Source organism: Argentina silus, assembly GCF_951799395.1.
Source record: "Argentina silus genome assembly, chromosome: 7".
Classification (NCBI taxonomy): Eukaryota; Metazoa; Chordata; class Actinopteri; order Argentiniformes; family Argentinidae; genus Argentina; species Argentina silus.
Window position 1 is genome coordinate 17,918,575 of NC_139661.1, and position 20,366 is coordinate 17,938,940.

The 20,366-nt window shown below is 45.0% G+C and overlaps 1 protein-coding gene across 1 annotated transcript in view; it reads right to left on the reverse strand.

The window, feature by feature from the left end:
• The window catches only part of LOC310807485 (potassium channel subfamily T member 1-like), a gene marked incomplete at both ends in the record, with an annotated part of 47,779 nt that extends 28,645 nt beyond the window's left edge, over positions 1 to 19,134 (reverse strand). The window contains one exon of the mRNA XM_083673981.1: positions 19,040 to 19,134. Within this exon, the coding sequence (XP_083530107.1) occupies positions 19,040 to 19,134 (95 nt within the window). The remainder of the gene's footprint in view (positions 1 to 19,039) is intronic.
• Between the last annotated feature and the right edge of the window lie 1,232 nt (positions 19,135 to 20,366).

Consider the following 20,366-nt stretch of genomic DNA (forward strand, 5'->3'; position numbering starts at 1 on the left):
TGACTGTAACCGCATGCTAAGAGGTATTGACATGCACACACACGCATACACACACACACACACACACACACACACACACACACACACACACACACACACACACACACACACACACACACACACACACACACACACACATATTAATACTTCATCTGGATCCACAGTTAAACAAACATTCTATATTTAGATTCAGGGACGAAATATGATTCATACTCATACAAAGAAAACACACACACAAACACAAGCCCACCCACAGGCATGCACACACTTACACACACACTTACACACACACACACACACTTACACACACACACACTTGCACACACACACACACACACACACACACACACACACACACACACACACACACACACACGCACACACACTACTAATTGCCAACATGAGAATAACAATTTCATGCAGCCCTGAATGTTGCAGTGAACTGGAGACCATATCTGCGCTGTGCACTGTAAATTAACATCAAGCAGCTTTTTGACCGCAGGCTAATCCGCCTAATAGGACAGAACAGAGCTGCTTAAAACGTTCTTTAATCTGATTCTGCATCATCTGCTGGGAGACGTGAAACCACCGGTTCAAATGGAAACACAGATGCTCCATACAGTACTAGTACCATATGTCTTTGTTTACTGTTCTACAGTAAAGGCATAGCAGTAGCAGACACAGGTGACAAGCCAGGTCAGTGAATGCCACTTTTCAGAGACACACTGGACAACCATGAAGAGAGACTGAACAACAGTACCTAACAACAGTACCATTCAGTGTACTATTCACTTGGGATAATCATTTCAATCATTTGATAAAAGGCATACAGCAGCGTTCATTTCCCGATCAGTGATCAATTTCATCCCTTGATCGTCAGAGTTAAGTACTTGCTTAGGGAACAAAAGCAGCCAGTCCGTCTGGACTAAGTACCACCTGTGTACAGCCTCTTATCTACAAAACACCATTTCCATTCCCGTAATATTGAAGCAATAGACCATGTGTGTTGTTGCAGTACAGGGGAGGCTGTTGGAGGTAGAGATTGGAGGATGGGCTCATTGTAATGCATGGGATGGAATGAGGAATGGTATCAAACACATGTGTAAGCCCGTCCTCCGATTTCTACCCCCACCAGCCTCCCCTGGTGCAGTACTCTACCTATTTGCATTTCTCACCTGCTTTCTTCTTTTTCTTTGACACATAAACAGTAGTAGGAATCATCAATAATTTCCTCAGGCCTCCTGCCTTCAATCGTGCGTCTGACACTGTATAAGGGCATCTGGGAGCTTCTACAAATATAACAGACGTGAATATTAAAGTTGTGGAAATATCCGTCTCTCTCTACCCAACTAGCGCTGGTCAAACTACTTCTGCTTTCCAGTGTGTGGATCAGGGGAGGGCAACTCTGCTCTTCTAGACAGGGACGTGCAGACGTGTGTTCCAGACCAGCATTAACACATTGAACTTATGAATGAATCATGATCTTTGATATATACTGTACATATGGACCGTGTGTTGTATAACTAGGTGTGCCACAGCTGGGGAGCAAATGTCAAGCTAACAGTGTCTAGGATCAGAGTTGCCCACCCAATGGTGTGGATCACCAGTCTGACTGCAGGGATACTGTAGGATTATGGTTGAATTATAGATATTTCATGCCACAGAGAGCACTCAGGAGAGAGAAAAAAACTGGTATGCTCAGGGTACAAGTTGTACCCTTACTACAGATTCCCCTCGCCCCATTCTTCATTCTTCTATTCTAAAAGGATGGGGCTCAAGTGTGCACTGTTATACAAGCCTTAAAACGGATCAACACATTGTGCCGCCTCTCGAGAATAAAATTGGTTTCTTTTCAGCCGAGAAAAAAATATTAGTCTGGAATTCAGAAGCAGAACACTATATGGAGATATCGTGAGGAAAACCCAATTCCATCTGAAGCATTTTGACCCCGCTCGATTGATTCTCTCTTTGCAAGCGGCAAGCAAGCTCAGCCCTCCTCTGTCTCCTACAGAAATAGCTCTAGCCTGGAAGCGCAAACAAACGATTACGAATTAGAAAGAGAAAATATGGAAATCTAAATGTAAAAAGGCGTAGATAGTATTTGTGCAGTCTGAATCCACTCTGGGGTCAGGCAGCAGGGCTCTCTGGTGAGTCTGCTCCATCATAACAAAAAGCCCTCATAAAATCTCATCTGCATGGAGAAGGACACGGTTTCCCACTAGACACTGGTCTAATGTCAGTTCTGCGGAGTGTTACCTAATGGTTAAGGTTAGGATACGGGAAGGGTAGGCTGATGTTATATCTGTGCCTAATGGCAACTTCTACCAAGAGGACCTGGGTTTGAAGATTAACACACAGACCCCACAGAGCTAATTACTGGTGGTACAGTGTCTACTCTGCACTCCCAACTACCAACCACACCTCCAGAGGAAGGGGAGCTTGCTTCCTTCTGAACCACTTGCCTCCCTGCCACCGTCTACTCCCCTGACTGGACGCAAACCTCAGAAAGCAAGGCACCACATAACTTCCAGCCATAGTGGCCAAGAAAACACACACACACACACGCACACACACACACGCACACACACACACACACACACGGAAGCAAGCACGCACAGAAGCACACATACACGCACGCACGCACGCACGCACGCACGCGCACGCGCACACACACACACACACACACACACACAGATAGAAATTGCTGCTTTACTTAGTGGTGGTGATTTTGGGCCACTGTATTGATCTAAAATATGCAATAATGTGATCTCAGTCATCCGTATCTACTTCAGGGCACCTTGATAATCATCTGAAAGTCATTTGCAGTGAAACATTGAAAGGGCACTTATCGGATTAAGCTGACACTGATGGAGGTTCTCTAAGAAGCTAATCAATTACCCATTTGCCCTTCTGCAGGACGTAGTAAGTACTGTAAGCACATTCTAATGCCTACAGCACCATAACATTATGTTATGTCACCATGTCAGCTCCTGTATCAGGAGATTGAATATCCACTGCAAAAACCAAGATCCTCATAATCTTTTGGTATTAGTGAAGCGAGAGGCGCAGCAGATCCTCTCAACTCCCCCAGTGATTGACGGCACAATCGCAGGCTCAACCGCTTCATCTGGTGAAGTAGTTGACGGGGTTAGAAGAGCAGCTGTGTGTTATATCAGCTCTCCAGCCGCTGTGAGCCTCATGCCATGCCATGCGAGCCTGATGCCGCCTCGGACTTACTGGGCGTTGGTCGAGTCCATACTGTACTCCTCCTGATACCTGGGCACAGGGACACAACACATGGGGACACGGACAGAGAGGGACAGGTTAAGAGGGCGGATGGGGTGGGAAGATGGGGGGGGGGGGTAAGGGGGGCTAGAAGTACAGGTTGGGAGGATAGGGGGCGAGCAGGAGGTAAGGGTTGGGAGGATGCGGGGCGAGGGGGGGGTAAGGTTTAAGGTTTGGGAGCATGGGGGGCGAGGGGGGGCAGGAGGTAAGGGTTGGGAGGATGGGGGGTGGGGGGGGGGGGTGAGGGGTGGGAGCATAGGGGGTGAGGAGGGGAAGGAGGTAAGGGTTGGGAGCATGGGGGGCGAGGGGGGGGCAGGAGGTGAGGGGTGGGAGCATAGGGGTGAGGAGGGGAAGGAGGTAAGGGTTGGGAGCATGGGGGGTGAGGGGGGGGGGGTGAGGGGTGGGAGCATAGGGGGTGAGGAGGGGAAGGAGGTAAGGGTTGGGAGCATGGGGGGTGAGGGGGGGGGGGGGGGGGGGGGTGGGGTGAGGGGTGGGAGCATGGGGGGGCTGGAGGTAAAGGTCGGTTTGGAGTAGCATGAATGTTCTTGTGGCCACTACTCTCAGAGCAAGTGCGTTGACCGAAAAGTAATCGAAATCCAAAAAGTTATAGCTGGTCCACACTCAAAAAAGTGATTTACAGTTTAAGGTGCTCGGGGTAAAAGTAGCATGCAATCACAGAGAGTCAAGACCAGGGAAGATATTAGGGTTGACAAGGGTTAGGATACAATGCTTTTGTGTCCTCCAAACCAACTGGAGGACACACAGGAAGATACTCTGAATGCAAACCATAGGAGATCATGGGACGCCTACTGGGTCGATCTTATTGGCATCAGCATTCAAATCCGTTGCCTGAGAAGGATGTACTGGGGTGACATTGACATAGTGCGGACGTATTGATTATATGAGGTGGATGGTAATGATGATGGTACCTGAGAATCCAAGGGTCGTGTCAAACTGTATGAAATATGAGAAATAAGAATGTTACATTCCTATCTGTAAAATGTACCGGTAGGCAGAAGAGAAGTGCATTGAAGTAACAATATAAAAACGCCTGCAGCATTAAAAAGATAAAAACTCTCTGAAAACAGGAGGTACATTTATGAAACCTGCAGAGGGCTAAAAACAGCCTATATACTGTATATATATATATATATATATATATATATATATATATATATATATATATATATATATATATACATTTTTGACCTGTATGTGATCAAAGCATCTCTGTCAGCAAAGCCTCGAAAGCAGTGAAGTGGTATAAGAGTTTCATTACTGAACAGTCAAGGCCACAGATAGGCCACAGATTAAAAAGTTGCTCACAGTCCTCACCTCAACTCTCCTCCACATCGATAGCTGGGGTGGAGTGCTGCTACACATTACAATCAGGATGTGGATAGTCAAGCCTCGAGAGGCTTCCTTCACTACTCTGTAGTAAACAACGCTTTCTGCTCGACTAAAACTAGACCTGAGCACCTGAGAGTCTCTTATGGGACCCACTATCGCCCCCCGGTGTCAAACACTTACCTCCTAGTATTCGATCTGTTTACATACCTCAGAACCAGGGGTGGCTGGTCAAAACCTCCTATAGGATAGTCCCCCATAGATGGAGTATACAGATACATCCACGTGTCTCACGTGTGTAAACTGCAATATGCAAAGCTACAGATGATATGTAATGAAACTCAATAGATTCTGTTGGATGTATATGCATACAGTACTGACCATCTATGGGGGAACTCCAAATAAACTCCACATAAAGCCTATGTATGGTAATGAACAGAATGGTGTTGATGCCAGATGCCTTTCAGAGTGCCAGACTGTTTGATGGCTATTCAGGGATGTGTAAGCTCTGAAATGAACAACAAAAGATGTTATCTAACTGTAAAACACTTTTCTGGTACCCAACCGCTGCTGTACACAGATGTTGTCCTTTCTTTAATTAGCTCACAGCTGATAAGACACACACACACACACACACACACACACACACACACACACACACACACACACACACACACACTCTCTCTCTCTCTCTCTCTCTCTGGTATCAGATGCATCACAGGCCAAAAGATAAGCCGAAAAGTTTCTGTTACCTTGGTATTGATGCAGGTAGTGAAGCATCCTAACCTACACTGTCAGACACTGACATCCTTTAAGGCATGCAACGAAGCAAACTGATTCTCACCTCACAGCAGATCCAGCAAGCCAATAACGGCAGAGTACAAACACCAAACGGATAAACACTGACTACTGGTTTATTCATTCCGAATTCATGCTACTGGCATTAGCTAAGCATTCTGTCACCTGAGGGGGCCACATGAGTCGCTGCAGTAATTTCAAGGACTTGTGGGATTTGTAGTTTTCCATCCACCTCCGACAAACGAGAGGGCTTGCCAGCCGGGCATACAACTACACTTCCCAGCGCTGGCTTTTGGCAGAGAGTCATCTGGAGTCCCAAAAGCCAAGAAGATGACATATTGTACATCAGGTCCATTAGAGCAGGACTTCCTGCAGCCACACAACTGCCAATACTTTACACCTGTAGGTGTACTGAATAGGTAAATTATTCCCTACTCCAAAAGGGCATGTTAATACGGTGACCTGGACCGACATGCATAGTTAGTGTGCGTGCGTGCGTGCGTCCGTCCGTGTGTGTGTGTCCGTTTGTGTATCCCTGTGTCCTTGCCCGCGGTAGAGACTCTTAGAGTGAGCTTGCTGTCACTGTCAGAAGAGCTTATTCCACCATAACCTTCAGATAGGTACCCCTTCGACTCAGAACACTGCACCAGCAACAATGTTATGTTTTGTAAGGGATCCTGGTGATAACCATAGACCTACAGTAATGTCATCTTCATAGGTGAAGGATTTTCAGTTCTCCCTGTTGGGATGTATGTTAGCTCTCATAACACAACTCACTCTGCTTGAAATAGAACTGTCTGCAGAAGGTGTCTGAGTTAGACATCGCCACTTGAAGCCCACACCATGGCCTCACCAGTCTGTATCGATTCTGTCCTGACTGATGCTTTCACAAGTCAAGTGCAAGGATGTGGGAATACAGTATGTGTGACTGCACAAACACACACACACACACACACACACACACACATGCCTGCATGCACAGGCACACAGACACACACGCACGCACACAGACACACACGCACGCACACACGCACCCACACACACACACACACACACACACACACACACACACACACACACACACACACACACACACACACACACTCACGTAAATGTTTGTGTTAGCTTTTAAAAAGTCAATTATGGATTACGGATGCCGAGCAACAACCAGGAGAAGGTTATTACCATGGGGGCCACCTTTTCAAGTCAACTGATGAGAAACTGCTTCCTCTCAAGCCTAATGAATCCAATCCAAACAGATGTGACATAATTTACCCCGAGGACCATATTAAAAGAGCTCATTAAGCCAGAGTTGCTCGAAAGCAACAAAACCATACATTGGTGCACAGCTTTCAGGCAAGCTCTAAATAAACACCAGCACCAATCAGAGAGTCGGCTTAGCTCAGCGACACTTCCTTTAGCGGTTTGAGTTGCAGTTTGAATTAGAACACTGAAATAACAACACTGGTTGAGGTTGATGGCGATGTTGTGTTCATATATAAGTTCCGGTGCACTACTTGGGAACAACTAAGTAGTTATAGCACTGTAAAAAGGAAGCGCCCGTGAGAATTGCTTGCCAGCACAGGTCTCTCTTGTAACAAGACATTTGTTTATCCCAGTGGGACTTACCTGTCTAAATAAAGGATAAATAAATAAATTAAATTAAATTTAGCACACTGAATAACCAGATTTCAGTCATTAATTAATGTAAGTGCACTTAGTATAATGATAATGAATTAGATACTGTATGCCTGTGGCTTGATATCAAGATATTGTAGAGCAAGAATATTTCAAGAAGAATATGTTCAAACTGTTTTTTTCCTTTTCTTCATACCAAAGGAAAACAAATACACCATTGTGTAGTAACAGGCTAACAAGCTCTTGGATTTACAAGGTGCTTTTGAATGTAAGCTGCTCTTGAGGTACAGGGACATGATTTGCATTTTCAAAACATATCAGCGAACTACAGGCCATGAAGCCTATTACATAGATGGCAAGAGTACTGCCAGTAATTGATCACTACATGCATCAGAGGCTCTAGAATAAACAACAGCTGACTAGTACATAACGCAATGAATGGTGGAAGAGAATTGAAGGAGCAATATATATGGGAGAGTATATATATATATATATGGGCCAGACAGTGGAGATGGAACATTGCCTTCAGTAGTTTTAGTGCAGTCTCCTTACCCCACTCACTTCAGTTAGTCTTAGGCGAAAAAGCTGCTGTCTTGCCAGCACAACAAACAAGCCAAAGCCTTTGCTTCATTTCCCCACTACCCCTTCCCGGCTGGCTTCTACAGAAAGCTTTTATAATTACCGAGGCCTGTGCTGTGAAGGCATTGCAGGGTGCAGCGTCCTTTATACCATCTGAGAAGAAGCTTCACACGTAATGTGTATTATTATCGGAGTTATTGTCATTATTACAATGTCAGGTTGTGTGAGTTCAGCACGGACCTATCAGAAGAAGATAACTGTGTTTAACACTATGGGAGAGGGGAGTGAGTGCGTGGGAGTGAGTGTGTGTCAAAACGAGATAAAAGCAGAGTTGGTGCTCTGGAGGATTCAGAAATACAGAGGAAGTAAGCCTCCCGGTTTGTTCCCCCTCTTATCTTATGAAACCTGGGTTTAAAAAAAATCTCAAAGGAGTTTCAATAGATCCACGTCCTTAATCTCTGTTCCTAATTTTCACAAGGGAAAGTTCTGGGCACAGCCATGCATAACTTACAGTGCATTCATAAACTAGGCTATTCTCTATGTTCTTGGAGATCAAACCATCTGGGTTAGACTGTTCACAAGCAGGGATTTGATGCCCTATGTTGCATCATGTCACGGGTGGTTCCCCGGGTGTACAGATAAATAATGCAGTAATGAATAAAAAACAAGTGCAGAGTTGCTGACTGGAGAGACGGGCCCGTTTATCGATTCTCTCACTCCCTCCGTCGTTCACACGGGTCTCACGCTGATCATGTTTCACTACCCATAAGGCACTCTGGTTCCTGACAACATCCTGTCTGCGGCTGTCTCAGCGGTGATAAATGGCCGAGAGAGAGGAGTGTTTGTTGCCGTGGCTACTACACCAGAAACACACTGTTCAGGACAAAGTGGATTAGATACTGGATGTCTGTGATGATATAAACCAGACATGGTTAATTGATAATGCATCAATCATTGTGTCTTTCCATATGGCTGCAGCTACTGTACAACACTGTACAACATGGAAATCTACTCAGTCGTGTGCAGTTTTGTCTGCATATGCAATTTGTTCTCGTCCTTAGCTCGGTGGAGGGATGACTCAGACGCTTTTGTGAGTTTTAAAGGCCGGGCACATAATCATAAACAAGTTGGCTATCATAATCTTATCCACCATCTTGTCCCTGCCTGCTTTTGATGAGGACATCCATAAAGGGCTTTCTCTCAATAGCTTCCCAAGCATCTCTGTCTCAGAGCCTGGGGATGACAGCGTCCCCACCCTGACTATTTGTAACTGCCACCTGCATCTCAGTTCAGGGTGACATCCCAGGGACTGTAACACACTGTGACATCTCTCTGAGTGTGTCAGCCGGGAAGAGCACAACAGGAACTAAACTAAGGAGGCAGTGTGGAAGGGGGGGGAGATATTGCAGGGGCACGATGTGCTGCTATCGTCTACGGTACTTCACTTCAGGCTGGGGAAGAAAAAAACGAAATACTGCTGCATTTTAGATGGACATGATGCAGCAGTGTACCTCTAGGAGTTCATAGTCTATATTATTGATGGGAGAATATAAAAGCTTCGAAAGATAGATGTGACGGATTGCAGTGTGATTCATTCTTAGGTTTTTCAGGGTTTTTTTCATAGTAGATTTGCTGTTTTGTAATCTCCATAGGCTGACATCTGAAAACATTTGGTCCACGTCACTATTTCGGAATAGTTGCCGAAGCCACTGATATTGGAAAATAGATCTGTATGGGGTGGGGTTTCAATTGCGCACAGGTCAATGGTCAAACTAGTTATTAGCAAATGAAACAGTTGGCAAGAAGAAGCAAATGTTGAAAGATTTAACACTGCACCAAGCAGGCTTTGCCCCTATAGCTTTGCTACATTGCAGACACAAAACAATACAGCATTTTTCTGCTAAACCAACATCGTTCAATTATGCAGTAAACTGATAGATGAGATGAGAATGGCAAGCTTATGTCACTGCACACAGTGATGGGAAAAAAATGACAACATTTCACAGCAGACTGTTTTTCAGGCAGGTAATTGGATGCTGTCCAATTCACAGAGAGCTGCAATTTGACTTCCAAATGATGCTGTGAACTACAGCAGGTAGGTACTACTCCAGAGCTGCTTTAGAGTTACAGCACAGACAATATCACCTGTGGTTTGCATTGCAGAGCAGAGACAATCAAATGGTGATTCATTTCATTCATCATTGGAATCAGCATAGGAATGACAGTATGTCAGCATCACACGTTGCAACTAATAAAGCAATTATATCTTCCCTATTGCATGGGACCCACGGTGTTGATAGATTCAGTCAACTATAATTGCAATGGTAGAGCTGCAGCATCTTCCGAATTACTTTAAGAAAAGCGTTGAACATGTTAAATCCAGAAAAAATCCTGACGCTGAGAGGAATGTTATTGACAGGAGGGGGGCAGTCCAATATTGAGACAATTCGCGCTACTGTGCTACAGTACTGCGCGATATCAGCTTTTACAATCTGTCGTAAATCAGGTTCATAAACCGCGCATACAATCTGTCAATATTACTGCGAGACTGGAGACGATATACCACCCAGCGTGCAACCATTATGTCATCCAAATATTCATTTTTCCTATTGATAAAATCCATCTCTGAATGTACACAGTTGATAGGATTGTACATAATATTGATAATTGTAAATATGTTGCCTAAAGATGATGATAAATATAGGGCGCAATTAGAATGTTCTCCACCGCCGTGCGCTCACGGAACCGCACCGGCAGGTCTTTAGAGGATGCTGCAGGTTTGCGAACTGTGCTCACAGGCATGCAGTTTCATGCGGGTCTGCGGTACCTTTGCCCAGCATCGCTTCCAAAAGACCCCATAGTCCGGATCGGCATCGATGTGTTGACCCAGGTCGGCTCCGGTGTTTTCCGAGCCTCGGTCTTGACGTCTGGGTCTATTTCCGAGGGAGACGGCGTCAGTTTAGCGCCTGCCATATCGCTCCCGCTCCAAGTTACCTCCAGCTGAGTATGACCAATGTGTTACCTCTGTCAATACAAAGCTCAAGGATCAGCGACGACCGAAAGCGGCATTCTGAACACTGCAAGAAGACCAAGGTAGACTTTCCCCTGCCTCCTGCATTACAACATCCTCTGATAAAGTGCTGGCGAAAGCATCAGGCTTTCTTTTCGTGATTGAGCATTCCATCCTTTGGAGATGTAGGGTCCTATTGGGTCTCAGGACGGCGTCATAACGTCAACCATTCATTCAGCCATATAGAGGCTCACAAGCTGCACACATTACATAACTTGCAAGATGTTCAAAGAGGTTGTGATGAAAGATATATTTCATACACTTCAATTTGCCTCAGGTTTCCTGCAAGCTCTTTAAAGTCCCAGTCCCAAACTAATACGTTATGTATGGGTATGCCATTACTCCATAGTATTGCAATTGTTGATATGGACGACTAAATTACATATCAAGAGTGAGACGTGATCTATCAATTATGCTTTGAGACCTCAGTGATGACAGCTTTTCACTCGATCTGACACACATATAATCAAAAACATGAATCTAATCTAATACAATAGCATGAATAACATCACCTCCCATCAGAACACACAGAGATAGAGCAGCTCCATAGCTACAGTGTGCAGTACAAGTTTCTATTTCAAATGAGTGATCAGGACAACAGATGTTGTATTATGAACATTCAGCCCCCAGTATTTGAGCAGGTGCACTGCATTACCTAATACTGGTGTACACTGCAGGTGTTACAAAAAAAAACTAAATAAAGATTAGAATGCTAAAACTGAATACATAGCTAAATAGCATAGTATGTAATATTAACAACTGAATGCCCCCCCCCCCCCCCCCTCACATACATAACTAATGTCACTATTGCTGCATTATAAGCAGTGTCATTGTGATTGTGGGAGGAATCCAACAAAAACAGTTTATCACAAACTGTCTGCAGATCTAAAGACATCAAACCCTGAGAATTCATTTACTTGTGATGATGAATCAGCTTTCAATGCTCTCAGATTATGTATGTTATTGATGGACAATGAAGCGAGTATGAAAAGAGTGCTGACGTTTTGAGCTAGTGCACCAAAAAAACGTGATGGCGATAAAGGTGATGGGGCTTGAAGCTAGAGTGATGAAGTATATATAAGTGAAAGTGAAAAAAGTAGAGAAGAAAATATGCTGATGAGTGAGGACCAGAGAGTACATAGAGACACCGTGTGGTGATGGAGGGAATTGCATGCTTAACTCTGGGGGGCGCTGAGCAATAGCAGCAATTTGCCACAAGGAGCAGACACGCCGCAACGATTATCATATACAGCCATCAGGGAAAAGTCATGCCTGGCTGAATCCATGTATGCTGTGAAAAACAGAAACAGAAAATCTCACTGCAGTGTAAAAAAACCCAACAACAACAACAACAACAACAACAAACCGTCTATGTGAAAATCACAAGCAGCCAAGAGGACAACACAGTAAAGACAACATACTGTAATGTTCACTTTGGGTGTGAGTCACACTGGTCCCTTGCAATACTCTCATTGAGACATTCTCTGAGTATGACTGGAGACAGCAGAAATGCCAGTGTGGGTGACAATGTGTGCAGGACTGCAGGGGGACCTGGTCCCCTAATCCCCTATAATCACTGGCCATGCATCACTTCCCCCATTTATGCTGCAGATGGGAACCGAGAGTCACAGCAAAGCTCCAGTGTCACAACACATTATAACATGAGCAAGCAGGCCAGGCCAGCCGAGCAGCTGTCTGCCTCACACAACATGGCCCGAGAGGGGTATAGAGAGGCCAGGGCCACTGGCAGATACACACACACACACACACACGCACGTACGCATGCATGTACACACACATAGACACACACCAACACACCATGCATGCATACCTATATGTGCACACACACACACACACACACACACACACACACACACACACACACACACACACACACACACACACACACACACTCACGCCCACACGCACATAGGCAGCAGAGGGACTCAGGACCCAGGAGAAATAGATCCCAAAAGGATCTGGGCAAACATCTGGACAAAACTTTTGTAAACATGTTGTGGCAGAAAATACCTGTTGCTTTGAATTCATGCTCAATACGAGCAGCCGTTGTTTATTTCAACAGCACAGAGTACATACCTGGGTCTAAATGGTATTTGATAGCCTGGAGTGGCACATGGGCAGAATTTGCACTTTTGTCCCCTCTCAAACTTTACTTACATTATGCAAGAACACTGCTCTCGGGGCAATAGGGACAAACAAAGCTGACATTCTCATGAATAAAACAAATACATGAAAAAAGAGGCTGCTCTCAAAATTATGCGTCGATGTTCTCATTTACATTTTAACATGAGAAAATAACTTGAACTAGCTAGCTCCAACATACAGTTATTCACACTGAAGTCCTTACAGTCACTATACTGTAGAATTACAATAAGATCATAATTATCATATTATAAGATAATAACATCCTTTATCCCTTCCCGTATTAGTTAAACTGTTATGAGATAGCTCCTTTTGTTCAGTGGTGCTCATGCTTGTTGCTAAGACAAGACATATTAAGACAAATTGCAAATTGAATCAAGTGTATTGTATTTCATATTGGAGGGGCCTAAATAACGATTGTGAGGAAGGGCATTAGTTTGAACACAACACATTGTGAAACCGACCAGCCAAGGAGAACCAGGGGCACTGCTCAAAGATTGTCCCACTCCCTAGACACGAACAGCAATTATGCCTCGGATTGAATTCAAGTGTTATTGGCCCATCAAGGGAAATCAAACAAGCAAACTAGAGATTAAACTACACAATCATTTCAGCTTGTCATTTTACTTCTTGACCCAGTCACATGCAAATAAGAGATGGTCTTGACTGATGTTATGCTGTGTGCTTACCACAGTAATTACACCTTCAGGGATATTGTAAAAAATAAGTACTACAACACATAACAGAAATATTAAACCATGTAATAAGCTGTTTTATTTTTTTTGCTCAATTCAGATCCCTAGGGTTCACTCATGTCCTCATTCTACAGCAGAGCAGCTCCTATGCCCATCTTTCAGAGAACATTTTAACTGTGGTATATTACATATAACTGTATGTGCTCATCAGGGGAGGCGAGTGGAGGTAGAAATCGGAGGACGGGCTCATTGTAATGCATGGAATGGAATAAGCAATGGGATCAAACATATGTCAAACATGTGTCCATTCCATGCATTACAATAAGCCTGTCCTCAGATTTCTACCTCCACCAGCCTCCACTGGTGCACATCCTCAGATTTCTACCTCCACCAGCCTCCTCTGGTGCACATCCAGCACGACTTAGCAAAGGTGCTGAATTCAAGATAACAACAGTGGAATGAACAATTTCCTCTTGTCCTCAAAGAAACCTGGAGTGTGACGTTGTGACATTTTGTGCCTCCCGGCTCCTAGTCCCACTCTGCTCCTAGTCCTAGTCCCACTCTGCTCCTAGTCCTAGTCCCACTCTGCTCCTAGTCCTAGTCCCACTCTGCTCCTAGTCCCACTCTGCTCCTAGTCCCACTCTGCTCCTAGTCCTAGTCCCACTCTGCTCCTAGTCCCACTCTGCTCATAGTCCTAGTCCCACTCTTCTCTTAGTCCCACTCTGCTCCTAGTCCCACTCTGCTGCTAGTCCTAGTCCCACTCTGCTGCTAGTCCTAGTCCCACTCTTCTCTTAGTCCCACTCTGCTCCTAGTCCCACTCTGCTCCTAGTCCTAGTCCCACTCTTCTCTTAGTCCCACTCCGCTCCTAATCCTAGTCTCACTCTGCTCCTAGTCCCACTCTGCTCCTAGTCCCACTCTGCTCCTAGTCCTAGTCCCACTCTGCTCCTAGTCCTAGTCCCACTCTGCTCCTAGTCCTGCTCTGCTCCTAGTCCTAGTCCCACTCTGCTCCTAGTCCCACTCTGCTCCTAGTCCCACTCTGCTCCTAGTCCTAGTCCCACTCTGCTCCTAGTCTCTCCATTGCATAATTCTTCCCCAGGTGCAGTCATCATAGCAGCTTACTGAGCCTGACAACCAAGGCTCCACCAATGTCAGCTAATTAAATTGGCAAGACAAAGCCTGCACGCTAAATTGTGATACGCGGCCAGGGATTACCAAACACACAGGAGACAGAGGCTGTAGGGAGGGAATCATTAGGAGGCTACAAAGCAGAGTTCTTCCTTGTCCATTCTCTCACTTCCACGTGAACCTTTAATTTCAGGTCCCCGCTCGGGTAACCTGTGTGAGACTGTGCTGAACACCCATGACATTTAAAAATAATGTGGAAGTGGAGTGGAAGACCTTTAAAAAACATAGTTATCGCCCACGGGACAAACACAGCACAGGCGCAAAGCATTAACCTATTTTCACTTTCACTCTGATTTCACTAACACAACGTGTTAAAAAGACCATGTAGATCATGTAATACAGACAGTATATAGACACTGTGAAAGAAACAGCCTCTGCAGTGCATACGTCTGAGAGCTGCTGTAACTATGGCCCACCCACTCAGTGGTAGGGTGACTAATCCTACCTATGGTCTAGACTCCAGGCTCTGACAGCCAGCACAGCTGAAGTGAGGCCCTGTGTCAGCAGGAGTGCATTCTATGCACATCACGCTTTGGCTTTAGATGCTGCGCCGGATTTAGGCGGCGCTGTTAATTGTGACCCGTCCGGAAGAGCCGACAGTCCTTGAACCTCTGAACCCTTCAACCACTGAGGACCACTAATGGACCCACTGGACCCCTCCGTCGTCATCATCATCATCATCATCATCATCGTCATCTTCACTAACACTGCCGATCACCATCATCATCACCATCATCATCATCATCATCATCGTCGTCGTCGTCGTCATCATCATCACTGCTAAACACTGCCAGTAGACATCATCCAATCAGACTCCTGCCCTACGTCCTTTTTGTATTTCTTTTTTACTGCTAATTTCTTCTTCTTTTTTACTTATTTTTTTACTGCTAATTGCTTCTTTTTTTTTTACTGCTAATTGTTACTGCTAATTGCATATTTTTTTTTTACTGCTAATTGTTACTGCTAATTGCTCCTAGTATGTCCCAGTACTGGGAGATGGTACTACTGTAGCTTTATAGAACTGCTCTTTATAACCTGCAGTTTCAGCTAAATCGATATCAACGGCATCCTCTGAGGAGCTGTTTCCCACAGACAATAACAGCTTAGTGGAAATGAAAGAACAGATCAAAGATCTAAGCCACATGTTGCCTGTTATTTGATGAGTAAACATGCTTCAGTGTGAGGGTCAACACTCAGAATGTGTCATTTTCCTCTGAGGAGCAGTTCTGGTTGATTTAGTGGCTAATTAGCGCCAGTCGTTCCATTTCACTCTCATCGGCATCATGAAATGCAGGGAAAGAAAAACAAAGTGATACATGGGAGGGAAGATAGATGGAACCAATTTTCTCCCACATCACCCGTCTGTTCTTTCCGATTTCAATCAAGCGGCAGTCAGTGCACATAAAAGCTTACAGCAGCGCCTCATTTCTATTTCTGACATGAGTAATATCTACCCCACCCAACACCCCAACACGCACGCACGCACTCGAACCACCCCGCCCCCTCCCCTCAACACCCCAACACCCCAACACGCACGCATGCATGCATGCAGTCACGCACCCACGCACCCACGCATGTACTCACACTGTTACACACTGTTACTGTACATTAATGATCACACTGATCCTACAGAAATGGGATACTGTGTTAAACCTATTTGGACTAAGCTAAAGCCTTCAAACAGTCTTAGTACATAGCCTACTGTCCCTCCAACACACACACACACACACACACGCACGCACGCACGCAGGCACGCAGGCACGCACGCCCGCACGCACGCACGCACGCACACACGCACGCACGCACGCACATACACACACACACGCTCCCCACCATGGCCCTGATGTGACTGTTCCTCTTCAGCACCCACACAGCCTGCCCCTGCGCACCCCTCTGGCACCCAGCCCTGGAGATAATGACAGCTCAGGAAGGAGATCCCCCTGTGAACGCCCACACTCACACTCCTGCCTGTGGAACATCAGGCATGGAGACAGCACTGACTGAGCCCACCTACTCCTCTCTTCTCTCCCCTCCCCCCTGCACAGATAGAGCTGGAGAGGGTGTATTGAGGAGGTCATCATGTTGGGAGTTTCTATAGCCAAGACTTTGATTGAGGATATAATCACTAACTGATCTGAGGAAATAACTGATAACTGGAGCATACCCAAACCCCAAATGACTTTTTAACATCTCTGCTTACGCTCTGGAGCTTGGAAACAAGCAATTACCGCAAATGGTAAAATCATTTAATCTGGCATTTTGTATAATGTTCTTAGACACATGCTGCTAAAACCTGCATGTGAGTGTGAGGATGCTCTTCACAGCCGTTATCACTTAGAGAAGACGCAAACACTTCTTCTCCACTTCACCATGGCGATATCCACAGATTGCGGCTGTACAAAGGAGACGAAACGTGGCGGTAGCCCGGCAACCAGCCGTGATTACCCTCAACAATGACACAGTGATCAGCTCCACAATGACCCTCCAGAGAGAACTACACTTCTCCTGTTAGAACTACAAGAGAGAAGGTCTAGATGCCGAGACGGTCTTTTAGTGGTGAAATAAGACACCATGTTGACTGTGATTTCTACAGTATCCTTTTTTAATACACTCTCGATAAGCTTAGGCTAGACACTGTGTGCTCCTTGACCTTGATGAATGTTGAATAAACCTTGCCTTTATAAAAAAAACGGACCACTACAAAACAGAAAACCCATCTTCTCCATCCCCCTTCCCCACAAGGACAAACCGTGGCAACTCCTTCCCATGGGGAAACATAATCCAGTTTGAGCGGGAAATAATATTGCAGTATATACCAGACATCAGTTCTAGCAGTAGTGGAAGAGGCACTCAGGCCTGAGCTGTGACATAAAACACACTGATAGCAATTTCCTACAGGGGAGGCTGAGAGAGAGCAACGTGACAGAGAGGGAGGGTGGATCCCTCATGAGGACTACTTCCATGTTCGTTTTTTACCTCAGCATTTCAGTCAGGATTTCACTCTTTTCACTTTTATCATCAATAGAAGACATGCCCTCGATCTACAAGCTAATCAGACCAGACGGATATTGGACGTCTTGAACGGGAAATACAATTACGACTCATACAGTAGATGAATCGCGTGTGCAGCTGACATTGACATTCCAGGCCTTCAACATACCAATAATGTGTTCCGTAGTAAAAGCGTAATGGTAACTGATTACTACAGACAGACAACATGTGTGCTTGTGGGAGCAAATAAATGAGCTGGAACACATTCTAATGTTCAGGAAAGGATAAAAGCTGGCATGAACCCTGCATGTACAACTGTCCTGTAGAGTCTGATTCAAGTGAATCATCCCCATCGTGGAAATTCATTCTCACAGCTCATTTAATAGCCATTCAAACACAGCCAGTACAAACAACATCCATACAGTGAAATCCAATACATCCAAAACAGTACAGAATGTACTGCATTGTACTCAACTACCAACACCGTAGAAGAGTGTCTTATGGCTGCTATTGATTGTGTTGAGTTTACTGTAGGTGTGAAGTATTACCTACTTCTAACTCCTTCATCCTCGTCACGCTGTGCAAAAGCCCATTTCTGGCTCCAGCCCTCAGGGCAGCAGTCTCTGTAGCTAAACTAAGGCAAATCAACCATGCCCAGTCTAGCCGAGTGGAGACATATCTTGATATGTCAAAACCCAGCTGCTGATGTTGATAGAATACTCTCCAATAATGTTATAAAAGGAGAAATTTCCTTTTACAGACCGAGCTACTTTTTCATTGGTTTTAACAAAACCAATAAACCAATAAAATCTGGTTTAAAGAGTCAATCTGAATCCGACAAGTGGGTCATTTATAGCCACTCGCAGTAAAGCAACATAAACTCCACTATACTCTCCCTCCCAAGAGTTTCCTTCATTTCAGCACCATCGACAGGGACAGCTCCACAGCACTGGGCTCCGAGCACAGCTAATGCAGAGAAACTCAGTTCTAATGCTCTCGGGCCTAGAGTTCCGACACAGCATCTGCATGTTTTCCTCCCTTCAAACACATCGACGCAAGTATAGGAAGCTTGGAGACTCTCTTGTCAATATAGGGCCAATTAATGGCAAGAGCCAATGAAGCACAATGGAGGAAAACATTCTGCACACACGCACGCACACGCACACACGCATACGCACACACACACACACACACACACACACACACACACACACACTGTGACCCTTCAGGCCACTCAATGAGTACTCCTGGGCAATGTGTGTTCTGGAGTATTAGTGAAAAGCCGTACCTGTCGTCATTCTGAAAGGACTGGTCCCCCAGCAGCAGGTCCCGGAAGCGGTAGCGAGGCGGGAGGGGGGGGACCTCCGTGTCCACCTCCGCCATCTTGAGGGCTGAGATGTCCAGAATAACCCCAGTGTTGCTGCTGTTGTTCTTCTGGACGCCCTCAGTGGGTGACCTGGCAACGGAAGTCAGAGGGATCACTGGCTGTTGGCATCCTCTCTGACACATAGTGTCGCTGACAGAGCAGGTTAGAATAGCGTCTCGTTGTGACATTATATTTGGAGTTGTTAACAGTAAGCTAGAACACGCAGACCCAGTGCAATTCACTCCTACACGGTGACTTTCCATTACATGCATGGTAAATCAGCAGAGACAAACATATTTGTCAAGGATTTGTTCATTTTGAGTCAATGCAATGAACGTTTGTGCTCATGGTGATGAAAACACAGTTAAGGAGAGTTGTATAATAAGCATTCACAAAGTGTTTAAGATCAGCAAGATCAATCGGCATATCAAATGGAACCATCTAACTACTCAAGTTCCAAGTTACATGCCTTGGCTTGGCCACACTTTGACTAAATTGGTCGGCATGATTAAATATGTGCTGGATAGAATTGCAGCATTTGCAGACATTGGATAGAACATTAAAAAAAAAACAGGTCTGTTGAAAGGTGAGAATGCTGAAAGCATTAACTTATGCAGAAACTGGCGAGATTGACAAGATTCCCTAAGGTCTTTAATAATATTTAAACAAAAGGGAGTCAATTTTCTTCTTGCATAATATAACGACTCCACAACGTCTGCACATTTGGTGAAGCAAAATTTGACATCTGAGAACAATTTTGAACAGCAACAACAATAAATCAGGAGTTCACAGACAATGTGCACTGGTTGCTTTGCTCAGCGGTCTGTGACATACATCTTTGTAAAAGGTTAGAAACAATTACAATCTAATTGATTGGATCTGATGGTGGAGGGGCAAACAGGACGCCAGCTAATGCTCTGATTCACACCAAGCCATCCATGAAAACCCCTTAGAGAACTGTGAGAAGGACACACTCATCTAAACTAGAATATAGAGTTACATAAATGAACATGTTCTGTACAGTGCTGAGGGTTAGGATCCACAAGGACCATGAATTCTTAAACATAATAAAATGCAGACAATCATTATGCTGCATTATTCAACAAACCTTGAACCCTATTCATCACGTGTGATCATAGTAGAGGGTTTACCCGTGACAGAGCAAACAAACAAACAAACAAACAAACAAACAAACAAACAGAATCTACAAACAAACATTCCGGGTGCTCTTGTCTACCCTTATTCTCAT